This window comes from Impatiens glandulifera, chromosome 7 (genome assembly GCF_907164915.1).
Source record: "Impatiens glandulifera chromosome 7, dImpGla2.1, whole genome shotgun sequence".
Taxonomy (NCBI): Eukaryota; Viridiplantae; Streptophyta; class Magnoliopsida; order Ericales; family Balsaminaceae; genus Impatiens; species Impatiens glandulifera.
The window spans coordinates 5431884-5451434 of NC_061868.1; the positions used below are offsets into that span (position 1 = coordinate 5431884).

General features: G+C 31.6%; 1 protein-coding gene across 2 annotated transcripts; it reads left to right on the top strand.

Moving 5' to 3' along the window:
* The first annotated feature begins 5095 nt into the window (after window positions 1–5095).
* LOC124910456 (E3 ubiquitin-protein ligase MARCHF8) lies at window positions 5096–13358 on the top strand. Of its 2 annotated transcripts, none has more exons than XM_047451097.1 (8): window positions 5096–5348; window positions 5785–6109; window positions 6319–6404; window positions 6511–6657; window positions 9292–9394; window positions 9516–9628; window positions 10295–10419; window positions 13075–13358. In XM_047451097.1, the coding sequence occupies exons 2-7, from the start codon at window positions 5875–5877 to the stop codon at window positions 10385–10387; spliced, it is 777 nt and encodes a 258-aa protein (XP_047307053.1). In that variant the 5' UTR covers window positions 5096–5348; window positions 5785–5874; the 3' UTR covers window positions 10388–10419; window positions 13075–13358. The 2 variants fall into 2 exon arrangements, with proteins under 2 accessions (XP_047307053.1, XP_047307054.1); XM_047451098.1 differs by having other exon boundaries at window positions 13083–13358.
* The last annotated feature ends 6193 nt before the right edge of the window (window positions 13359–19551 follow it).

A 19551-nucleotide genomic window follows, 5' to 3' on the forward strand; every position in this document is an offset into this window, starting at 1 on the left:
AGCTCGAGCTCGAACTCAAAACAAGTACTCGAGCTCGACTCGAATTCGACTCGATTAGCTTGAATTTTACCGAGCTCAAGAGCTCGGCTCGAGCTCGACTCGATTAGTTCGATTTATAGCTCGAACTCGAGCTCGAACTCGACTCGAAACATACAAAATTAAAACATATCAACTAAATAGTTTCACACTTTCAATATATCAAAAGATCACAACAAAATGAATAAACATATAGAATTATTCATTTCACCTAAAACATAAACATTCCATCAAAATCAAATAGAACACACAACATTACACATTAAAACATTCAACTTAAAACATAACCATCAAAATTGAAGATAACTCATACCAATTTCGTTCAAACCTTTGATTTGGGACAGTATTACAGTATTACAGAAGTGGTCTTTAGGGATTTAGGTATTACAGAGTACAGACTTAAATGCAGTATTACAGTATTCATATTAGCAAGATTCCCAAATGCAGATATTAAATTGAAGAGAATCTAGTTCTTTGTTGACAGATCGGAAGTATAACATATCGAATCTATGCAAGGTCGAAAGAGAATAAAGAAGAAATTGAAATGAAAATAAAAAAGGGGAAAACGATGAAAACCTTTCGGTGCTTTGCATTGAGCTCCTTGGTGACGTTTGCTTTCTCGTTTGATGAAAACCTAGTTCTTTGTTGGCGGCTGTCCGAATGAACTATGGAGGAGAAGAAGTTAGGGATTTTGGAGGAGAAAGGTTAGGGTTAGGGATTTTGGACTTTGGAGGAGAACTGGAGAAAAATGAACTATGAAGAGGGAGGGTGCCCGTTAGGGATTTAGCCATTTAGGGTATAAATTTATATTTTATATTTTAATACTCATATTTTATATTTAATTAAAGTATTATAATTTTTTATATTATAAAAAGTAAATATAAAATATAAAATATAAAATATAAAATATAAATTAAAAAATATATATAAAATATAAAATATATTAATATAAATTATATATATTCGAGTAGCTCGTCGAGTACTCGAGCCGAGTATATAACTACTCGAACTCGGCTCGATTATATAACGAGTCGAGCTCGAGCATGCTCAAGCTCGAGTTTGACCGAGCTCGAGTCGAGCTTTGACCGAGCTACTCGCGAGCAGCTCACGAGCAGCTCGTCTCATTTTCAGCCCTAGGTGGGAATTTGGGAGAGGGTGGGAAAAGCACCTCCCTTTATATAAATACAAGGATAAAATAATCTTTAATTATTTTTACTACTTTTTTATACCACTAACTAAACACAAAATTTTAAAAATCTATATAATTTATATTTCTATTATCATTCAAACCAAACACTAATAATTTATATAATTTATACATCTTAATACCCTATACAAGTTATAGAAACGCTATATAAGTTTTTGACCCAAAAAATCACTTGTGACAAGAAGTTGATTTAAAAAAAATTGACACTAAAAATAGTTTCATTATATTGTTTATACAAAATATTTAAATAAAATGGTCTTTATTTTCTATATTAATATTTTTCACAAATAATTATGATTATAATAAGATTTATTAAAAATTAAAAAAAAAACTCTAAGGAAAAAACTCCAAGGGTCGTGGACAAGGACGGACTCAGGATTCTGTGGTGGGGTGGGCTTAAAAAAATTTAGAGTAGGCTTACATAAATAACGAGAAAATTTTGGATAAAATAAGTAAATAAAGATAAGCTTTACCATTTTTTTATTAATTAAATAAACAAAATAGTGAATTATATTAACTTTGTTTTTAAAATTAGGGGGTAATGTCAAATTTTAACCGTAAAAAAAAATAAAAGTTCGAATCCGTCCCTGATCGTGGAATAACTTGACGTGTTTACACTTATTTGATAGCATAATCTAAAAAAGTATTAAAAAGTTATTTTTTCATTCAATTCTCACTTACACAAATTTAGTCTAATCAAATTATTATTTAAATTAATGGTAATTAATTTATTTTAAAATAGTTAGTTAGAATTTTATACACTTTTCATTTTTTAATTATACATAATTTGTTTCAATTTGAATTTAATCTAATAAGAGATAACCAAATTCTCACAAACTTTTGAAATATGGTTAAGTTGTTTGAGATTAAATAAAAAATAATAAAATCTATATAATTTATACATTTTTATAATTTATCCCTCTTTTAACTTAGCGGCAACAAGACATGAGGTGGATATTCTCACTATAAAGTCTTAAGTTCGAGTCTGTCAGGCGACAAGTTTTGTGCTGATTAAATTGTTAAGTGTGTTTGTGGGCTACATGTTTAATCCGTTGTCCCATTTTTTTACATTTTTATAATTTATATATCTTACATCCCGTTACTCAAGAAGAGTAACTACTCGGTGTGCGCGTTAAAGATGCAGGTAAACTTACAAGCACAAGGAGTGTGAGAAGCTGTGATGCTCGACGAGATTAACAAACGAAATGATAGAATGACTCTCACCGCCATCTATCAAGCACTCCCCAATGATGTCCTTCTCATGGTGGCCGAGAAAGATTCTACCAAGCTAGCGTGTGAGACGCTAAAGACGATACATGTTGGAGTGGAGAGAGTTAAGGAGGCAAAAGTGCAAACCTTGAAGACACACTTTGAGGCAATTCACATAAAGAACGGGGAATCATTGGATGATTTCTCCATGAAATTGACATACATCGTGACCGATATCCGCTCGTTAGGAGAGAATGTGGAGGAGATCTCCGTCGTTAAGAAGTTCTTTAGAGCCGTACCACATAAATACATGCAGATCGTTACCGCAATCGAGCAATTTGGTGACCTCAAGAATATGATCATTGAGCAGATCGTCGGTCGTCTCAAAGTCCACGAGGAGAGACTTTATGTCTATGGAGACCAAGAGGAGGAGCACATATTGCTCACGCATGATGAATGGATATCACGAATGAATAAAAACGGAGAAGTTAAATTGCTTTATCGTTGTAATGATTTGCATGTATGTTTGTGATACGGCTTTAAAGAACTTCTTGATGACGGAGATCTCCTCCCCCTTCTCTCCCAACGAGCGGATACTAGTCACAATAGATGTCAATTTCATGGCAAAATTATCCACCAATTCCCCATTCTTCATGTGAATCGCCTCGAATTGTGTCTTCAAGGTTTGCACTGTTGCCTCCTTGACTCTCTCCACTCCAACATGCATTGTCTTTAACGTCTCCCATGCTAGCTTGGCAGAATCCTTCTTGGCCACCATGAGAATGACGTCCCCGGGGAGTGCTTGATAGATGATGGTAAGATCCATTCTATCATTCCGTTCGTCGACCTTGTCAAACATAACGGCTTACCACACTCCTTGTGCTTGTAAGTTTACTCGCATCTTCAACGCCCACACCAACTAGTTACTCTTCATGAGTAACGAATAGGAGAGCATCACGTTCCCTTCTCTTCCAATCTTCATTGCCATCGCATCTCTGGTTGATTTTGACGACATGTTCTTTAGATAGGCTCTAATACCAAATATTGATTTTGCTTATTAGATCTTCTAAGAATAATTATCAAGAAATAAAACTTTGAAAAAATTAGGAAGGACAATAATATTTGTTAAAGAGGAAAATTTTTGAGAGTCTTAAGTAATATATATCAACCTTACAAACAACCTTATAAAAGAGTAATTAGCCTAGAAACCCTATATTACTTATAAATAACGTCTAAGCCCATTAATAATTAAATAAGCTCTAATTGCATAAAAGACAATTAAGACCAACGACTTTCAATTTACTAACAATCAATGCTTAAACTTATAGAGCTCGACTATTTATCTACAAGCTTGACTTGACTCGAAAATCTTGAACTAAAATTAAATTTTCAAACTCAAACTCGAATTCGACCTCGAACTAAAATCAAAATTTATTTTCAAAACAAAAATATCAAACTTACATACCTATTCAACGAAAGAAATGGTTGAGTAACTTTAGTTTACTAATTCTCGAATGAAATAACATGAAAAAATGAAATGACGGGAGATGGAATAATGTTTGTGAATAAGTGAGAGAAATGGTGAATAGAGAATAATGCTTTTGAATAAATGAGAAAATTTGTAAAAATAGAATAATACTTGTGATTAAGTGAGAAAAATTATGAAAAAGAAATACTACCGTATATCATATATTTAATGGATATATTTATATAATATATCTACATAATATAATATATTTGAAAGATGACAAATTAGAGAATTCAAGTTTCTAATTTTTTTTTGAGTAATATGATAAAATAATATGAGCCTGACATATGAACTTTGAACAGAGAGAGAGGACAAATAAAAAATATTTGTTTTAGATTTTATGTTTTAATATTAAAATAAATAAATAATATATTATTTAGTATTGAAAAAGTTCTATAAGTCATCAAACAAGTATTATATGAGATAAATCTCGGACTTGGTCAAAGTCAAACTCAAGTCGAGCTTCAAGCGACTTAAGAGTAACTTGACTCATTTGCAACCTAGCATAAAAATTAGAATTGGAATTATTCCACTCAAACACGCTCATACTTTTAATATACAAAATAGTTAAATAAAATTATTTTTATTTTCTATTTTAATATCTTCACAAATAATTATAATTATAACAAGATTACATTAAAAAAACAAAAAAAAAAAAAATTACTCATAATCTAAGAATGTATTAAGCAAGTCATTCTTTCATTCAATTCACACTATCTTAGTCCAATCCAATTATACATTTTACATTAAATACAGACAAATTCTTAATCAATTATTTTTTCTTTAAATTAATGATAATTGATTTATTTCTAAAAAAAATAGTTACTTAGAATTTCATAAGACTTTTTTTTTCAATTTATTTAATTTGTTTCAATCCTTATTTATATTTAGTATATCTTGACCATGAAAAAAAAAGTTGACAGAAACTAAAAATTATCTAATTCTCCATCATTGAAATAATTTATATTGTTATGATTTATGAGTAAAATTCATAATTTTTGAGAAATAGATGCAGAAAAAGAAATGAAGGGCTTAAGATTATCCAAAACCAATAATTAGGGAGAAGGTAGAGACGACGGGTCCCAGGTTACCGACCCGATCGTAGCTATTGGCATTTTCTTCTTCGTGCCCAACGTTTACTTTCATGCCGGTCGGTTCGAAGAGCAGGTTCTATCTGGTGAAATACGTTCTTTCTCTCTCCTCTCACACATATATTGTGCGAATTGCACACTCGCCTTTCTCATGCCTGCATCTTCGCCGCTCTCGAATGGATCCAGTTTTCAACGGAACCAAATGGTTGTTTCCTAAACCAGTGGCGTCCCAAATATCTGTATGTCTCAGGATCGTCAAAGGTCGTTGACCCACAAGGTCAGCTATAGGGATAATTTTATGTTTCCAAGAGCAGAGCTTGAATCTTACCTTTTTTTTTTTTTCATTTCTCGAAACAAGTTTCGAAATTGAATGTCAATGTTTGTAATTTTCAATTCAAATATATGTTTCCCACCATTGTTTTTCTTGATTGAAATAGCATATACTCAATTATTGGCCATTTTAAAGCGGTACCAATTGCAAGATTCTATTGTTTTACAACGAGTATTCTCTCTGGGGCTTGCTCAATGGCTTCTACATATTCATTTCTTTCTTTATTTTCTATTTCTTCTTAAAGGCTTCAGCATATTCTTGCATTTTTTTTTTTCTGGATGGCTTCTCTCATACTGTAGAATGAATGCCCTGTCTTCTACATTTCAACCTGACTTGTTACCTGCATCTTTGATTGCTGAAGTTACCCTTTTTTTTTCCACAGAAATTATTATTACTCAGCTGAAATGTTTGCGGTGAACAAGAGCACTAGTGATGTGCTTAGCAGTTTATTTCTGATCATCCATTATTCACAATGCAGTTAGTATCAAACAATAGATCCATATCAGATATTTCAGAGACAGAACCCATCTTACGTCTGTCTGATGTGGAACAAAGATCTGAAGAGTCTTCTTCTTCATTTGAAATAAGAACTACAATCCAGGATTTTTCTTCAAGTACAAATGATGCTCAAAGGATTGATATAGATGAAAGTTGTCACCTAGTGGATGCAGATCAATCGCAATGCCGAATATGCCTTGATATTGGAGGTATATGTATCTTTTTTTATTTTTGTGTTCTATTAGAAATGTTCACCAGATCATATGCTTTCATCATACTCAACCGAACTTTCATTAGATTTCTCATATGGTGTCTTGTCATGACGAATTGAAGACTACCTGTGATAGTAAATTTCTTTATTTTGACTTGTCTTATTTTATTGGAATGAACTACTACCGTGGTGTTTATTCCTTCTCAGGAGATGACCTTATTGCACCTTGTCATTGCAAAGGCACCCAGAAATATGTGCACAGGTCATGTCTTGACAATTGGAGGTCAACTAAGGTATTTTCATGCTCTTTTTCATCCACGAGGTCAGATATGCATTCTAATGCTTCTTTGTTTGGAAGGCTGGAATTTTGATATTTAAATTCAATTATATAAATACCAGGAGGGTTTTGCTTTTGCTCACTGTACAGAGTGTCGAGCAGTGTTCATATTACGTGCAAATGTTCCACCAGATCGCTGGTGGTTGAGATTAAAATTTCAGTTTCTTGTTGCAAGGGACCATGCATTCATTTTTATCATTGTTCAACTGGTATGTGATCAATTATTTTTCTCATTGTTCACTACTTTCAATCCCGAAATGGCTTTACTGAATGAGGAAAATTTCAGTCCCACATTTTCTTCATGTAGTACTCACCTTCTTTTCTTTGAATATCTTAATCTCCATGTCTTGTTTACATATCCTGGCTACTAGTGTGATTTTGTATCTCAGTGTAAGAAAACAATTCATGGGTCAATGGAAAATGCACCGCCTATGCAGTTCCAATGCACAAAAAATGTGATTTTATCTACGATTGTTAATTCGTTACTCAAGCCATTTTCACCTGTATAGCCTATTATGCTCTTGGTTTTAGGAATTATATAATGATGTAGCAAATCCCTCGACTCTGTATGATATTCATGCTAATGTGGAGAGCAGACAGTGCATTGTAATTTGTTACATAGTTCTAGGTTCTTGCTGAAGCAATATGTTTTGTCGTCATGGTTGAAAGTAAGAAAACACGATTCATAAAGTCAGCTTAGTGAACTCGCACTTCATGTGTTAGAAACATAACATATGAATCTATCTGGTAAAAGCTCATCAAAGAAAGTAAAAAAATCTTCTTTCCAATTTAAACCTATAGCATCTATGCGTTTGTCATAGTAGTTGAATCAAATATGCACATCTACATGCAGTTTGTGGCCAAAACTTATGCCAGTGGACTACTGGCGATGCTATTTCAATGCTCTAGGAGACATATCACGTGTATGTACTATGTAGTTAGAGATGGTATATTAGTTAGTATTTTAGTTAGTTGGTTAGAATAGTAGTATAAATATAAGACTATGTAAACAAATGAGATAGGAATGAATGGATGAATAATAGTTGTAGTCTTTCTCTCTCCCCGGTTCTCTAGAGCGTTTCATCTCCATTCTTGATTTGTTCTCCCGTCTCCCTCTTGCGATATTCTTGTTTCATTATCTTTCATCAAGAACCATAAACCAACTAATGGAGCACTAGATGAGAACATTCACAAAGAGCAAATTCTCAGTAGAGTTAGTGTTGAATCAAAGCAAAAGATCCATATGAATTAGTTTTAATATTAGATATATACTAATTATTTGTTTTTGTACAACCCATCAGAGTAGATTAAATGGTTAGAGTCTTGAACTAAGGCTTTGTTTGGATTTGGGTTATTTAATTAATTTTGTTTGGTATGGGTTATGAAAAATTGGGTTATTTGGTGAAAAGACTTACTAGGTATTTGAAAAATAATATAAAAAAGAAAAAGAAATAGAGGGTATTTTGGTTGATAAATTGATTGAGGAAGGGATAGGTGTAATGATGGTGGGTTATTTAAAGATTATTTAAATAACTCTTACCGAACAAGGCCTAAGAGATTGTGGTCTCAAGTTCGATTTATACTTAAAGCACCTTGATTGAAATGGGAGGTCGAATGTTGTGCTTACCTCCTTTAGGGGAAAAATGTCTAAAAAAAGATTGTTTCTAGGGAACTAATATTTTTTTTGTGTGTTTGTGGGTAAAGTAGGGAACTAATTTAAGAAGCGGTTAATTTTACATTGATATTAGCTGAACATGAATAAGTTCTAGTGAAGGCGTTTCTTCTATATTTGTTGCTTTTGGTGATTGACTTTGGCTACACATCGCATTTTATTGCTTTAGTAAACCAATTTCCTTTTGTGAGTAAAGGTGCCAAATAGATTCTGCCCTAGTTGACTTTTAATAAATTTTATGGTGATTGACTTTTGCTCTTTGATTACTCCTTTAGTGAACCTCTTCTTAGACATTTTCATCCTATCATTATGTTGTTATTCTTTTGTTCATGATTCCCTAGAGATTTGAAAGGTAATAGTTAACAAGTATGGAATTTAAGAATAATGATGAGATGGTTAGAACAACAAATTTAAAGAGAGTGGTCCATTTGGAAACACTTTTTGGAGCTGAAGCTAGGTTTGGACGAGAAAACGTCAATACATTTCCTGTAAGCACTTTTATTTTTTGAAGTTTCTCATCTGAATGTTATTTTCATAAATTCATAACTTAACTAGATATATATTTTCATAAATTTGTTGACATTTTCTTGTCCAAACCCAGATCCAGATTTATCTCAAGACAGTGTTTCTAAATGGGCAAACAAATGAGAGACTTAGATTGACAGGGAGGAGGATATAGACTTCACACCATTCATTTTATAACGAATGAGCAGTGGGCTGCTCCTCCCAAATAGCTTGGCCATAGCAAAATTATGCCATGTCATATAACAACTTTAAAGGAATATAATGAAATAGTCCATCCGGTCCCGAGGTTTTATGCTTTAGTTATAATTCTCTACACGAAAGTCTATAGTAACGCTATGAATTTTGAAGGCTCACATTGGTAAAAGACTCGTATCCGTAAGGTCATTTGTTGGAGTATTTATAACAATTTTCAGAAAAAAGCGCTAACTATATGAATTTCTTGAATTATCCGTGACAAATAGTATTGTTTAATTATTTTTCCTCTGTCAATATTGTGCCTCATTAGTGTATTTATAGAATTGTATCCTGATCATATTTAAAGACCACATAAAGCGGCTTTCTAAGGAATTACATCATTCATTATATTTTACTCTGCAGCTACGTTACATTGTCATTTTCTAGAATCTCAAAGCAATTGTTTCAACAGATTGTGGCATTGTTAGGTGTCCTGGTCTACAAATTCTATGGAGAGGAACTGAGAGAGATGTTTGGCTACGATGAACATCCTTATGGGTTTTACACAATGGCTGGTAAGGACAATTTTGCAAGTTTCGTAATCCATACAAGAAAATAACAGGATAATATATTGAAACATTCTAGATACCTTGGCTAAGAATTAATTCCTGCTGTCATTTTGTTGATAATCTGCAGTTTTAGCTGTTGTTTTGGTGGGATTACTCTATGGTTTTTTTATAGCAATAATATGTGGGCAGAAGATCAATGAACGCCACCACCATGTCCTGGCCAAACAAGAACTGACCAAGGTTCATACATTGTACTTAAAGAACCTCTCATAAATACAACATCATGTATTCTTTTCTTTTTACATTGTTAATACTTTTGTCATCACTTTCCATGAAACAATGAGTATGCTTTTTATCTGCTAGGAACATGATGTGCAAAAGATATTTAAATAAATAGTTAAGGCTGAAAATGTAGAAGTTGTTTTAAGTTTGAACAGTAGTATTAAGGGAGTACTTATATTTGTTACAGCGCTATTTGCTAATCCCTTAAGTATCTTCCAGGTTTCTCATGCAAATGTGAAAGGGATACTTTTCACCATCCAAAACATTAATTGGTATTTCTAATTACCAATAATTTCTTGATTGTATGAATATATTTTTTGGTTGTTTCTAAATAATTACAGAAGCCTTCCTGTCCTTTTTTTTTGAAAGACAGGATGCTTGTATAAGAACGATATACTACGAATAGTATGATATCTAGAAACAAATTTGTATACAAATTTTCTTAAACCGTGAACATAATACAATTATTTCAGGTAAAATGTAAAGGGGTAATTTTTATGTTTCAATTGTCTGTTAGCTTTTCCTTGATTGAAGTCTACTTCTGCATGGTACTTGACAGAGGTGGATATACTTGATAGTCAGTAACTTTTAAACAATACAGACTGATTTCCTTGATAATTACAGGAGTATGTGGTTGAAGATCGAGAAGTCAATAAAGATGCACCAGAACTTGATCCAAACCACATCACTGAGCTGAGAATGTTGGGACTCTATTGAGTTGAAATATGTGGCTTCTATTGATAATACTGGTAAGATAGATCCTTTCTTTGCTTCTTTTATGAGCTTAAGGTTTAGCTAGTTAATGTGTGATAGTTAAAACCAGACCAAGAAGGAGATGAGAAGATAGAGTGTTGGAATGGAGATGAGATAACGGTAGAGGGAGGTGAGATTATATTGAAAGGGGTGGGAAACATAGTGTGCCTTGCTACTACAAATTCATCATAGTCATATCCCTAATTTCTTTACAGTATATACTACCCTTAATGGGTTTAAACTATTACATAAAATGTCCCATAGACTTTTATGGAATATAAACAACCAATGACAATGCTCCCTCCTTATGAAATCCTTGTCCTGAAGGATTGTGTCGAGTTGAAAGTAATAATAGTCAAGCATGTCTCTACTATGGATCATAATACGATAAGATGACTCAAACCTTCTGGAGGTTCCTCAAACCACAAGAATAGTCTAGAGCATGTAACAAGTGCCCGTCAAAAGGTACCACACGCATCATCAGGAAGTTACTCAAACCACAACAATCTTCTTGTGTTCCTCCTTGGTGTCAGATTTCTTAAAGAATTTTTCATAGGATATCTATAATAGGTGGTTCCTCGAACCATAAAAAGTACCTCAAATGTCAAATGTGGAAAGGATGTATGACATGATTGATACATTGGATCGTAGGGTAAGATTCGCTCTTCAAGACCCCAAAAACTTCAACTGGCAATTGAGAGTGGGTTAGTTTTGGTCAACTTGATAATAATCATCATGACACTTAGCTTGATATGCATTTTTTCTTGTCACCAACAACAACTATTGAAATCTTGTCCTTCAATTGATAACCCAAGTAATTGTCATGATATCAAAATTTTAGCTTAGAATCCTCAAGTTCCATAGAAGAGATTGGGTCTTGACACTTGGACATGGGTCTTGACACTCTTCTAGAGTAAACAAGGGAAGCTCCAAATGACCACCCAAATAATCATCATGACTAGTAGTGTTGGTAACAGAATCGTCTGGGTCAGAAATTTCAAGATCAACATGGATGACCAAATATAAATCTTGATTCTCGATCTTCTCAAGTGGAGGTTTGACCAAAGGTCTCGGTGTCCTCATCTTCTTCACTTCTAGACTTTAACTTTAGATCCAAATAAGTCAACAACAATGAATCAACCAAACTTAGTTTCTTCATGAAATTTCTTACTTTATTCCAACAAAACTTTCAATATTCCTAGCTTCTGTTTCTGTTTTCGCTCTTCTTCTCAATTCTGCTCTTCTTGATTCCAGACTAACCATAAACTTCTTATATACTTTTCGATTTAGATCTAACAAAATTTTTGTAGACTTTTTCATGGGAGTTTGGTTGAAATGTTTCCTCAATGCCAATGTTAATTCCTCCCATGTCTGGGCACTCTATAAACCCTATCCTAGATGCAGCAAGATGTTAATTCTTCTTCTTCATTTTTTTACCGCTGCAAAACTAAACTAACATAACCTAATCTATCAGCTACAGCCGGCAGTGCTACCTTTCCATCCAAAATAACAAATCTAACCTACCTAACCTATCACCCACCGGTCATTTCTTTTGGGCCAAAAGATATATGGAAAGAGAAGAGAGTTACCGTTTTCTCCTTTGTAGAGACAGCCGATGGATGTGATGCTTCAGACGGTGTGATGATCGACGACGAAATCCAGAATGTTGCTTTACTATTTTCCTCCCTCCTTTTTGCGGTGAAACCAACGATATATTGAATGACCGAGGATTGACCACTCTGATACCACTGTGATAGTTAATACCAAACCAAGAAGGAGATGAGACGATAGGGTGTTAGAATAGAGATGAGATAACAGTAGTGTGAATGAGATTAGATTGAAAGAAGTGGGAAACAAATTGTGCCTTGCGGCTACAAAGTTCGTCATTCATCGTAATCGTATCCCTAATTTCTTTACATTATATACTACTCTTAATGGGCCTAAACTGTTGCATAACGTTACATAAATGGCCTAAATTACCTGTAACATAATTCAAAGAAACGGGGATCTAAATGGTATACACTTGTCTTCATTTGGAAACACCATTTATGCAAGATTTCTCATCTAGATGGGATCACATTTGGAAAGTTAAACTAGTTTGAGAAATTTATCGGCGATTTGTCATCCCTAGATTGATGTTCTTTAAATCAAGTAATGTGCTCAACTTGGTTAAGATATGTCGAACCAGGGACTTGGTTAGGATATCAACTTGGTAGTTGTGATGGATCATGATTGAGAATAGTATATTTGTTTTCAGTTTTAGTTCGATTGGGGCAAACATGATTATTAGCGATATCATTTGCTGACAAATTGTCAAGTAGGATTTACAATGGATTCATTTGCTCCTATCTTGAGATCATTTAGTGACCTTCTTAGCCAAATTCCTTCTTAAATACCTGAGGCTAGACCAATACTCATGTGCTTTTTTGTATATAGATCCAGATTCATATACAACAATGTTTAGAAGCTAAACTTAGTTACTTTTGTTTCCGGATCCATACATAGAAACTTATTGGGAATGTGTTTCCAAAGGGGGTCTATGTGTGCTTTTGTTAGATCATTTATCTTCATTTGGTTAGATGATCCAAACATGTTCATATTTTGGTTAAATTCTTATTCCCAAGTAAGTAATCTCTTATCTATCTTTTTAGGCTCACAGGTTATGCATATTTCTGGTTTGGGACTGATGGCTCCCATGATTGAAGAACAACACATAGTGAAAGTCAATTTTTATTTTTGTATCACAAATCTTACTTTTTCATATGACTTGTTTATTTTTCATCACATTCATGTGTCATTTACAAAAATACTAGTAGGATGAGAGAAGGTGTTGGTATTCCATCCATTTCCTTTTATTTTGTTGCATCATATGAGGCTTTAAATTTGATCTCCAAAGTAACAAGTTTATTTATTTATTTTTTGTAACTTACAGATATATGGTAGATGGTGTGATTCATAGTTATTAATGAAAAGTATAATTTTCTTTTTAAAAAGAAGGAAGAGATTAGCCTTGATAATTGCCATTAAGTATTCCCTTTAAATACATCAAATTCAGCTTTAAATTACTATACATATCTAATAATTTAGATTGAATGATTTGGGTTTTGGTTAATTTTTCATTTTTACCTAACAAAAGTTCGAGTTTTCAATAAGAATGCCTTAAAGTAAAGCTACTTTTAAAGAATGGATTTTAGTAGAAAAAAAAGTTTGAGTATGGATTTGATTTAAATATCCAAAAAAACATTTTCATATCATTTTTGAGATTAGAAGCTAGTACAATCTCAAATTGAACTCTTAACTCCTTGTCAAAATGAAGGCATTTTATACATAATTTAAAAGTACAAAAATAAAAAAAATGAAGGTATTTAATACATGTTTTCAATTAATAGTTAATTGTACATGAATAAATGTTTTTTTATTATTTTGGATTAGGACTGTAACCTAGTTTGACTGATTAAGTATTTTTTAGCTCGACTTGAACGAATTTATAAATTTGAGTTCGAACTCGATTCGACTATTTATCTACGAGTTTGCTTGATTCAAAAAGTTTGAACTAAAATTAAATTTTCAAATATTTGTGAAAAAAAAATATTTATTTTAAATTTTAGATTTTAATATTAAAATAAATATATTATTTATTATCAGGTTAAAAAAAACTCGACAAACCATCGAACACGTTTTATATGAGCTCGACTCGAACTTGATTAAAGTCAAACTCAAGTCTAGGTTTAACCTAGCGGCTCGCAAACGACTACTCATTTGTAGCCATATTCTAGACAAAATGTATCATGTTTAAATTACCGTGAAAACGTGTTTAAATTTTTGTAAGAACATTTTTTTAATGAAGAAAATAAATATTGAACACATAATCATTATTTTTATTTATATTTAAAGTGTTTTTTTTTTTTTTTGGAAAATCGAAATAATTACTATAAGAACATTATAAATGTATATACAATATTAAATTCGTTGTTGATCGAACATGTGTGACAGAAATGAATAAAATTAATTTGAATATTAAAAAGTAAAGACAAATTAGTATTACTTGCAACTTAAACAAAAATAAGATGAAAAAAGCCACATGATCATCTTACGAGAATTCCGCACATGTGAATATATAATATAGCCCATAATAAAAAGAAAACTCTTAAATGAGTTCTAAACTATTATATATATATATATATATATATATATATATAAATTAGAAATGGATGACCATCAAAATAATCAAATTAAGTGGTCGTCAATTTAAGTACCTTTAGTAAAAAACAAAAAAAAAAGGGTATGATTTCGTGGTTTCCAAGCTGCCATTGAATAACACATGATGACATAGATCATGTCTCCTCTTTTGTTCATGTTTGAAACCCATTTAATTAATTAATTAATTTATTATAATAATAATAAAAAAAAGGACAAAGAATCAAGATATGGATGGATTCACATGTTTATAAATAATCGAAATATTAATCAATTCTTCAATTATCCGGGTTCATTTTACAACACCCTATCCATACTTAAAAAAACATTATTTCTTCATGATAAGGTAAGAGATAGGACCCTATTTATTTATAATAAAAAATATATTTTAATTTATGAATTGAACACGTTCTACTATTAGAATCGTCGTCTTAGGGTATGTTTCATTTAGCATTTATAAGCAGTTTATTGGCGTCTGCGTAATAAACTGCTACAGTAATTTTGCGTACAGAGCCGGCCTCGAGTTTTGGGCTGCCTCAGCCCCAGTAGAAAAAAGGCGATATGTTTTTTGTTAACCTAGGTCAAGTTTAAAAAATTGATAAAAAAAATGTTCTTGGTAAGGTTTGAACCCATAACCATATAAAATTTAAGTTTGTATGTTGAACCACTAAGCTACATCATTTTACATTTAAGATTAAATAGATTTTATTAAATACCTTAATATTTTTAACAAGTGGGCTGCCCTAGCCCGAGGGCTTGCCGGGCTTACCCCAGGGCCGGCCCTGTTTGCGTAATAAGTTCATGCAAAAAATTATAATCAAACACACTTTTGCGTTTAAACTCAAATTTCTCTATACCTCCCTCCTCATCGTTTAAGATTATAATCTCAGCTTTTAAGATTATAATCTCAGCATTTTTCTCTCTCATCAATTTTAAATATTTTTTTATTCATTCTCTCTCATCTATTTCATTCATTTTTAATCATTTTATTCATTCTCTCATCAATTTAATCTCTCTCTAATCATTTTATTCATTATCTCATCTATTCTATATATTTATAATATTTTTATATATTTATATAAAATTATTATAATAAAAAAAATATACATTTAAATATATTTTTATTTATTATTTATAATATATGTATCTTAATATATAAAATAATTAAGTAAAATATAAAATATAAATACATTATCATTTTTTTTATTTATAATTATAATTTTAGAAATTAAACTAACCTTAATTATTTAAAAGTATCGAATTACAATTGAAATGAATGATAATACAAATATGGTGAGAGAGCTCAAAAATTGACAATTGAAAGATTAGATCAGAGGGCGTAGAAATGTGAAAAATATATATAATAATAAATTATTATTTTTATTCATATCATTTATTTTAGAATATCATATTTATACTAAATATATTTGAAATTATATATTTATAAAAATAATATATATTCATATTATTAATTTGAAAATATATTATTTTTTAATTTAAGTTATTTATTAATATTTAAAATAATATATTAACAAAAATTTATAAAAATAATATATTAATATAATTTATCTTCAAATATATAATATTTTACAATTTAAATAATTTATTAATATATAATATTAATTATTAAATAATATATTATAAATATAAAAAAAATAAGCTGAACGTATAAACTGAATAAAAAACATACCCAAACTTAATGATTAAATAAGCTAAAATCATATCAAACGTACCTGAAAATAAGCTGAATAAGTGTGCCAATAAGTTGAGAATAAGCTCGTCAATAAGCTGAATCAAACTGACAATTGATAATTTTGTTATGAGAAAGTTATTGTTTTGAAATAGGACTAAATAAATAAATAAATATTTATTGATTGATTGATGATATGAGTGAATTAATTTAAGTCCTTAAATAAAAAAGAAAAGAAAAAGGTGTTTAGTTATTAGGGTTCCAGTCCCCAGACAGACACCACTCCTTTTGGCAGAGTCTCCTCTTACGTCAATTTTATTGACCAAACCAAACAGGCCACAAAATGTTTCCTTTCAATCGCAATCTTAAATAATAATAATAGACTATTGAACTTTCACTTTAAACTAAAATAGACTCCTAAACTTCAAAGTTATATAAATTGACCTAAAGTTTTTATAAATCAAAAAGATACAAGTCACCCTATTTTATGACAAACAAATCCACCTGTCAACCACTTATATATATATATATATATTTTTTTTTTCAATTTCACTTAAATTTGAATAGAAACTCGAAATCTTTAATCTTCTTATTCTACATTGTAAATCTTATATAATTTTAGGTTAGGAAGAGTTAATATTGTTTATGGTCAAATATAACGAGTTTAATTTTCATTACATAAAAGTTATTGGTTTTTGAATCTTAAAAATATTAAGAAAATGTAACAGTGAATTGTGTTAAGAAATTAATTACTGATTATGATATGGGTGATGATTAATTAACCACCGAGAGAAAGTAGGGAAAAACTTGCCCACAATTTAGGGAACAAGACAAATGTATGTTGATAGAGAAACATTTGCATGTCAAAACATCCCAAGTGAAAAGCATATTATAAACCTCACCTTTTTTCAATACTAAAATTAATATTCCTCATTTTTATTATTATTATTTTTTTATCTATATTTTACAGATGGGACTCGGTGAATTTTGATTTTTCATGACCACAACATATCTTTTCTTTCTTATCAACCTTAATTTACATTCTCTATTTTTTAATTAAGTGAAAAAAAAACATTAATTAAAAAAAGTCTAAAAAAAAACTAAAGTTTATACATAATTAAAATGTGAAGATATATTATATTGAAATTAAAAATAACAAATGAAGTTATCAAATTTGCTAGTACATATCTAATGGGGCCTAGTTTGTTTGTATAATATTATTATATACGAGTAAATCCAAGCTTATTATTATTATTATTAGAGGAATAATAAACTCAACGACACTTTAGCAAAAGCAAGACCACGAATCCTACATGGTCTTAATAGCTAGGAAAGAGAAAAAACAAAAACAAAAAAACAAAACAAAATAAAATAAATTTATTTCTTCACCAATATAGTTTCATATTTCTGCATTTCTTTCTCTCTCTGAAACGTATTCGGCATCAATTATTTCTCTTCTCCGGCTCCATTTATTTCTCTTTTCGGCTGCATTTATTTCTTTTTTCTGGCTGCATTTACTTTTTCATTGTATCATTTTTAAGGATCTTTATTATTTTATTTTTTAAATATAGAGAAAAAAAATAATGTTTGTGAACACATATTTGTAACTATAGATCTAGGGTTTAGATTTTACAGATGTAGGGTTTATATTTTACAGATGTATTTATGGATTTAAAGGTTTATGGATTTATTTCAGAACTGTTTGAACTTTTAGGAAACCGAAGCACCGAACTTGAACAACCCAGTAGATGAAGAACTTAACCTGAACAGGTCCACCCCTGTTGAACCCGAAAGGTACCCGATTGCCCGATTGGTATAAAAAAATGTACATTTTAATGTGTCAAAATGTCCCGAAACCTACCATTTCTGGACCTAAAGAAGGTCGTTTAGGGACCCTAGAGGGTCATTTCAGGTCCCGAAGTGGGTGGTTTCGGGACAAGAAATTGTCATTCCTTGTCCTGAAATGACTGATTTCGGGACAAGAAAAGGTCATTCCTTGTCCCGAAATGGTTGGTTTCGGAACAAGAAAGGACCGACCCTTTTTGTCCCGAAATGGGTGATTTCGGGACAAGAAAGGGTCATTCCTTGTCCCGAAATGGTTGGTTTCGGGACAAGAAAGGACCGACCATTTCTTGTCCCAAAATGGGTGGTTTTGGGATAAGAAAGGGTTCTTCCTTGTCCTGAAATGGTTGGTTTCGGGAAAAGAAAGGACCGACCCTTTCTTGTCCCGAAATGGGTGGTTTCGGGATAAAAAATGGTCATTCCTTGTCCCAAAATGGGTGGTTTCGGGACAAGAAAGGGTCCTTCCTTGTCCCGAAATGGTTTCGGGACAAAAAATGTTGTGTTTCAGGACCCGAAAGGGTGGTTTCAGGACCCGAAAAGGTGGTTTAGGGACTTTTTTCTTACGGTTGCACTTAATTTTTGCAGTCACATACCCAGTGTTGGAATGACATTTTCCTCCAAAGAACAACTTCTTGAATTCTACATATCATATGTCCACTTAACTGGATTCGGTATTACCAAGTTAGGGAGCAAAAATGTAGGTGGTAAGAGAAAATACTTCAGCGTTGGTTGTGGCAAGAGTTTTATGAAAGAATCGAAGGCCAAAAATAAGTTTCATCAGCCTAGACCAATAACGAAGACATATTGTAAAGCAAAGATTAATATTGTTGTTCGAAATGAAGGGGAATATGTGATAACAAGTATTTCTCTTGAGCACAACCATACATTAAGCCCTAAGAGAATACGTCATGTTAGATCCTACAAAGTAATTGACGGAAATGTAAAGAGAAAATTGTATACAAACGATGAAGCTGGAATAACTGTGGCCAAAACATTTCAATCACTTGTAGTTGAAGCTGGAGGGTATGAAAACATGTCTTTCGATGAGAGGACATGTAGAAATTACGTTACAGAAGCACGAAGGTTGAGGTTAGGGAGTGGGGATGCTGAAGCACTCACTAATTATTTCTTAAGAATGCAAACTAGGAACTCAAACTTCTTCTACCTTATTAATTTGGACGAGGAATCCCGAATTAAAAACGTGTTTTGGGCAGATGGTAGGTGCATGGCTGCCTTTGAAGATTTTCATGATGTTATCTCTTTCGATACAACCTATTTGACAAATCGCTATGACATGCCGTTCGCTCTGTTTATTGGTGTTAATCATCATAGTCAATCCATTTTGCTTGGATGTGGGTTATTGTCAAGTGAAGATTCAAATTCTTTCACTTGGTTGTTT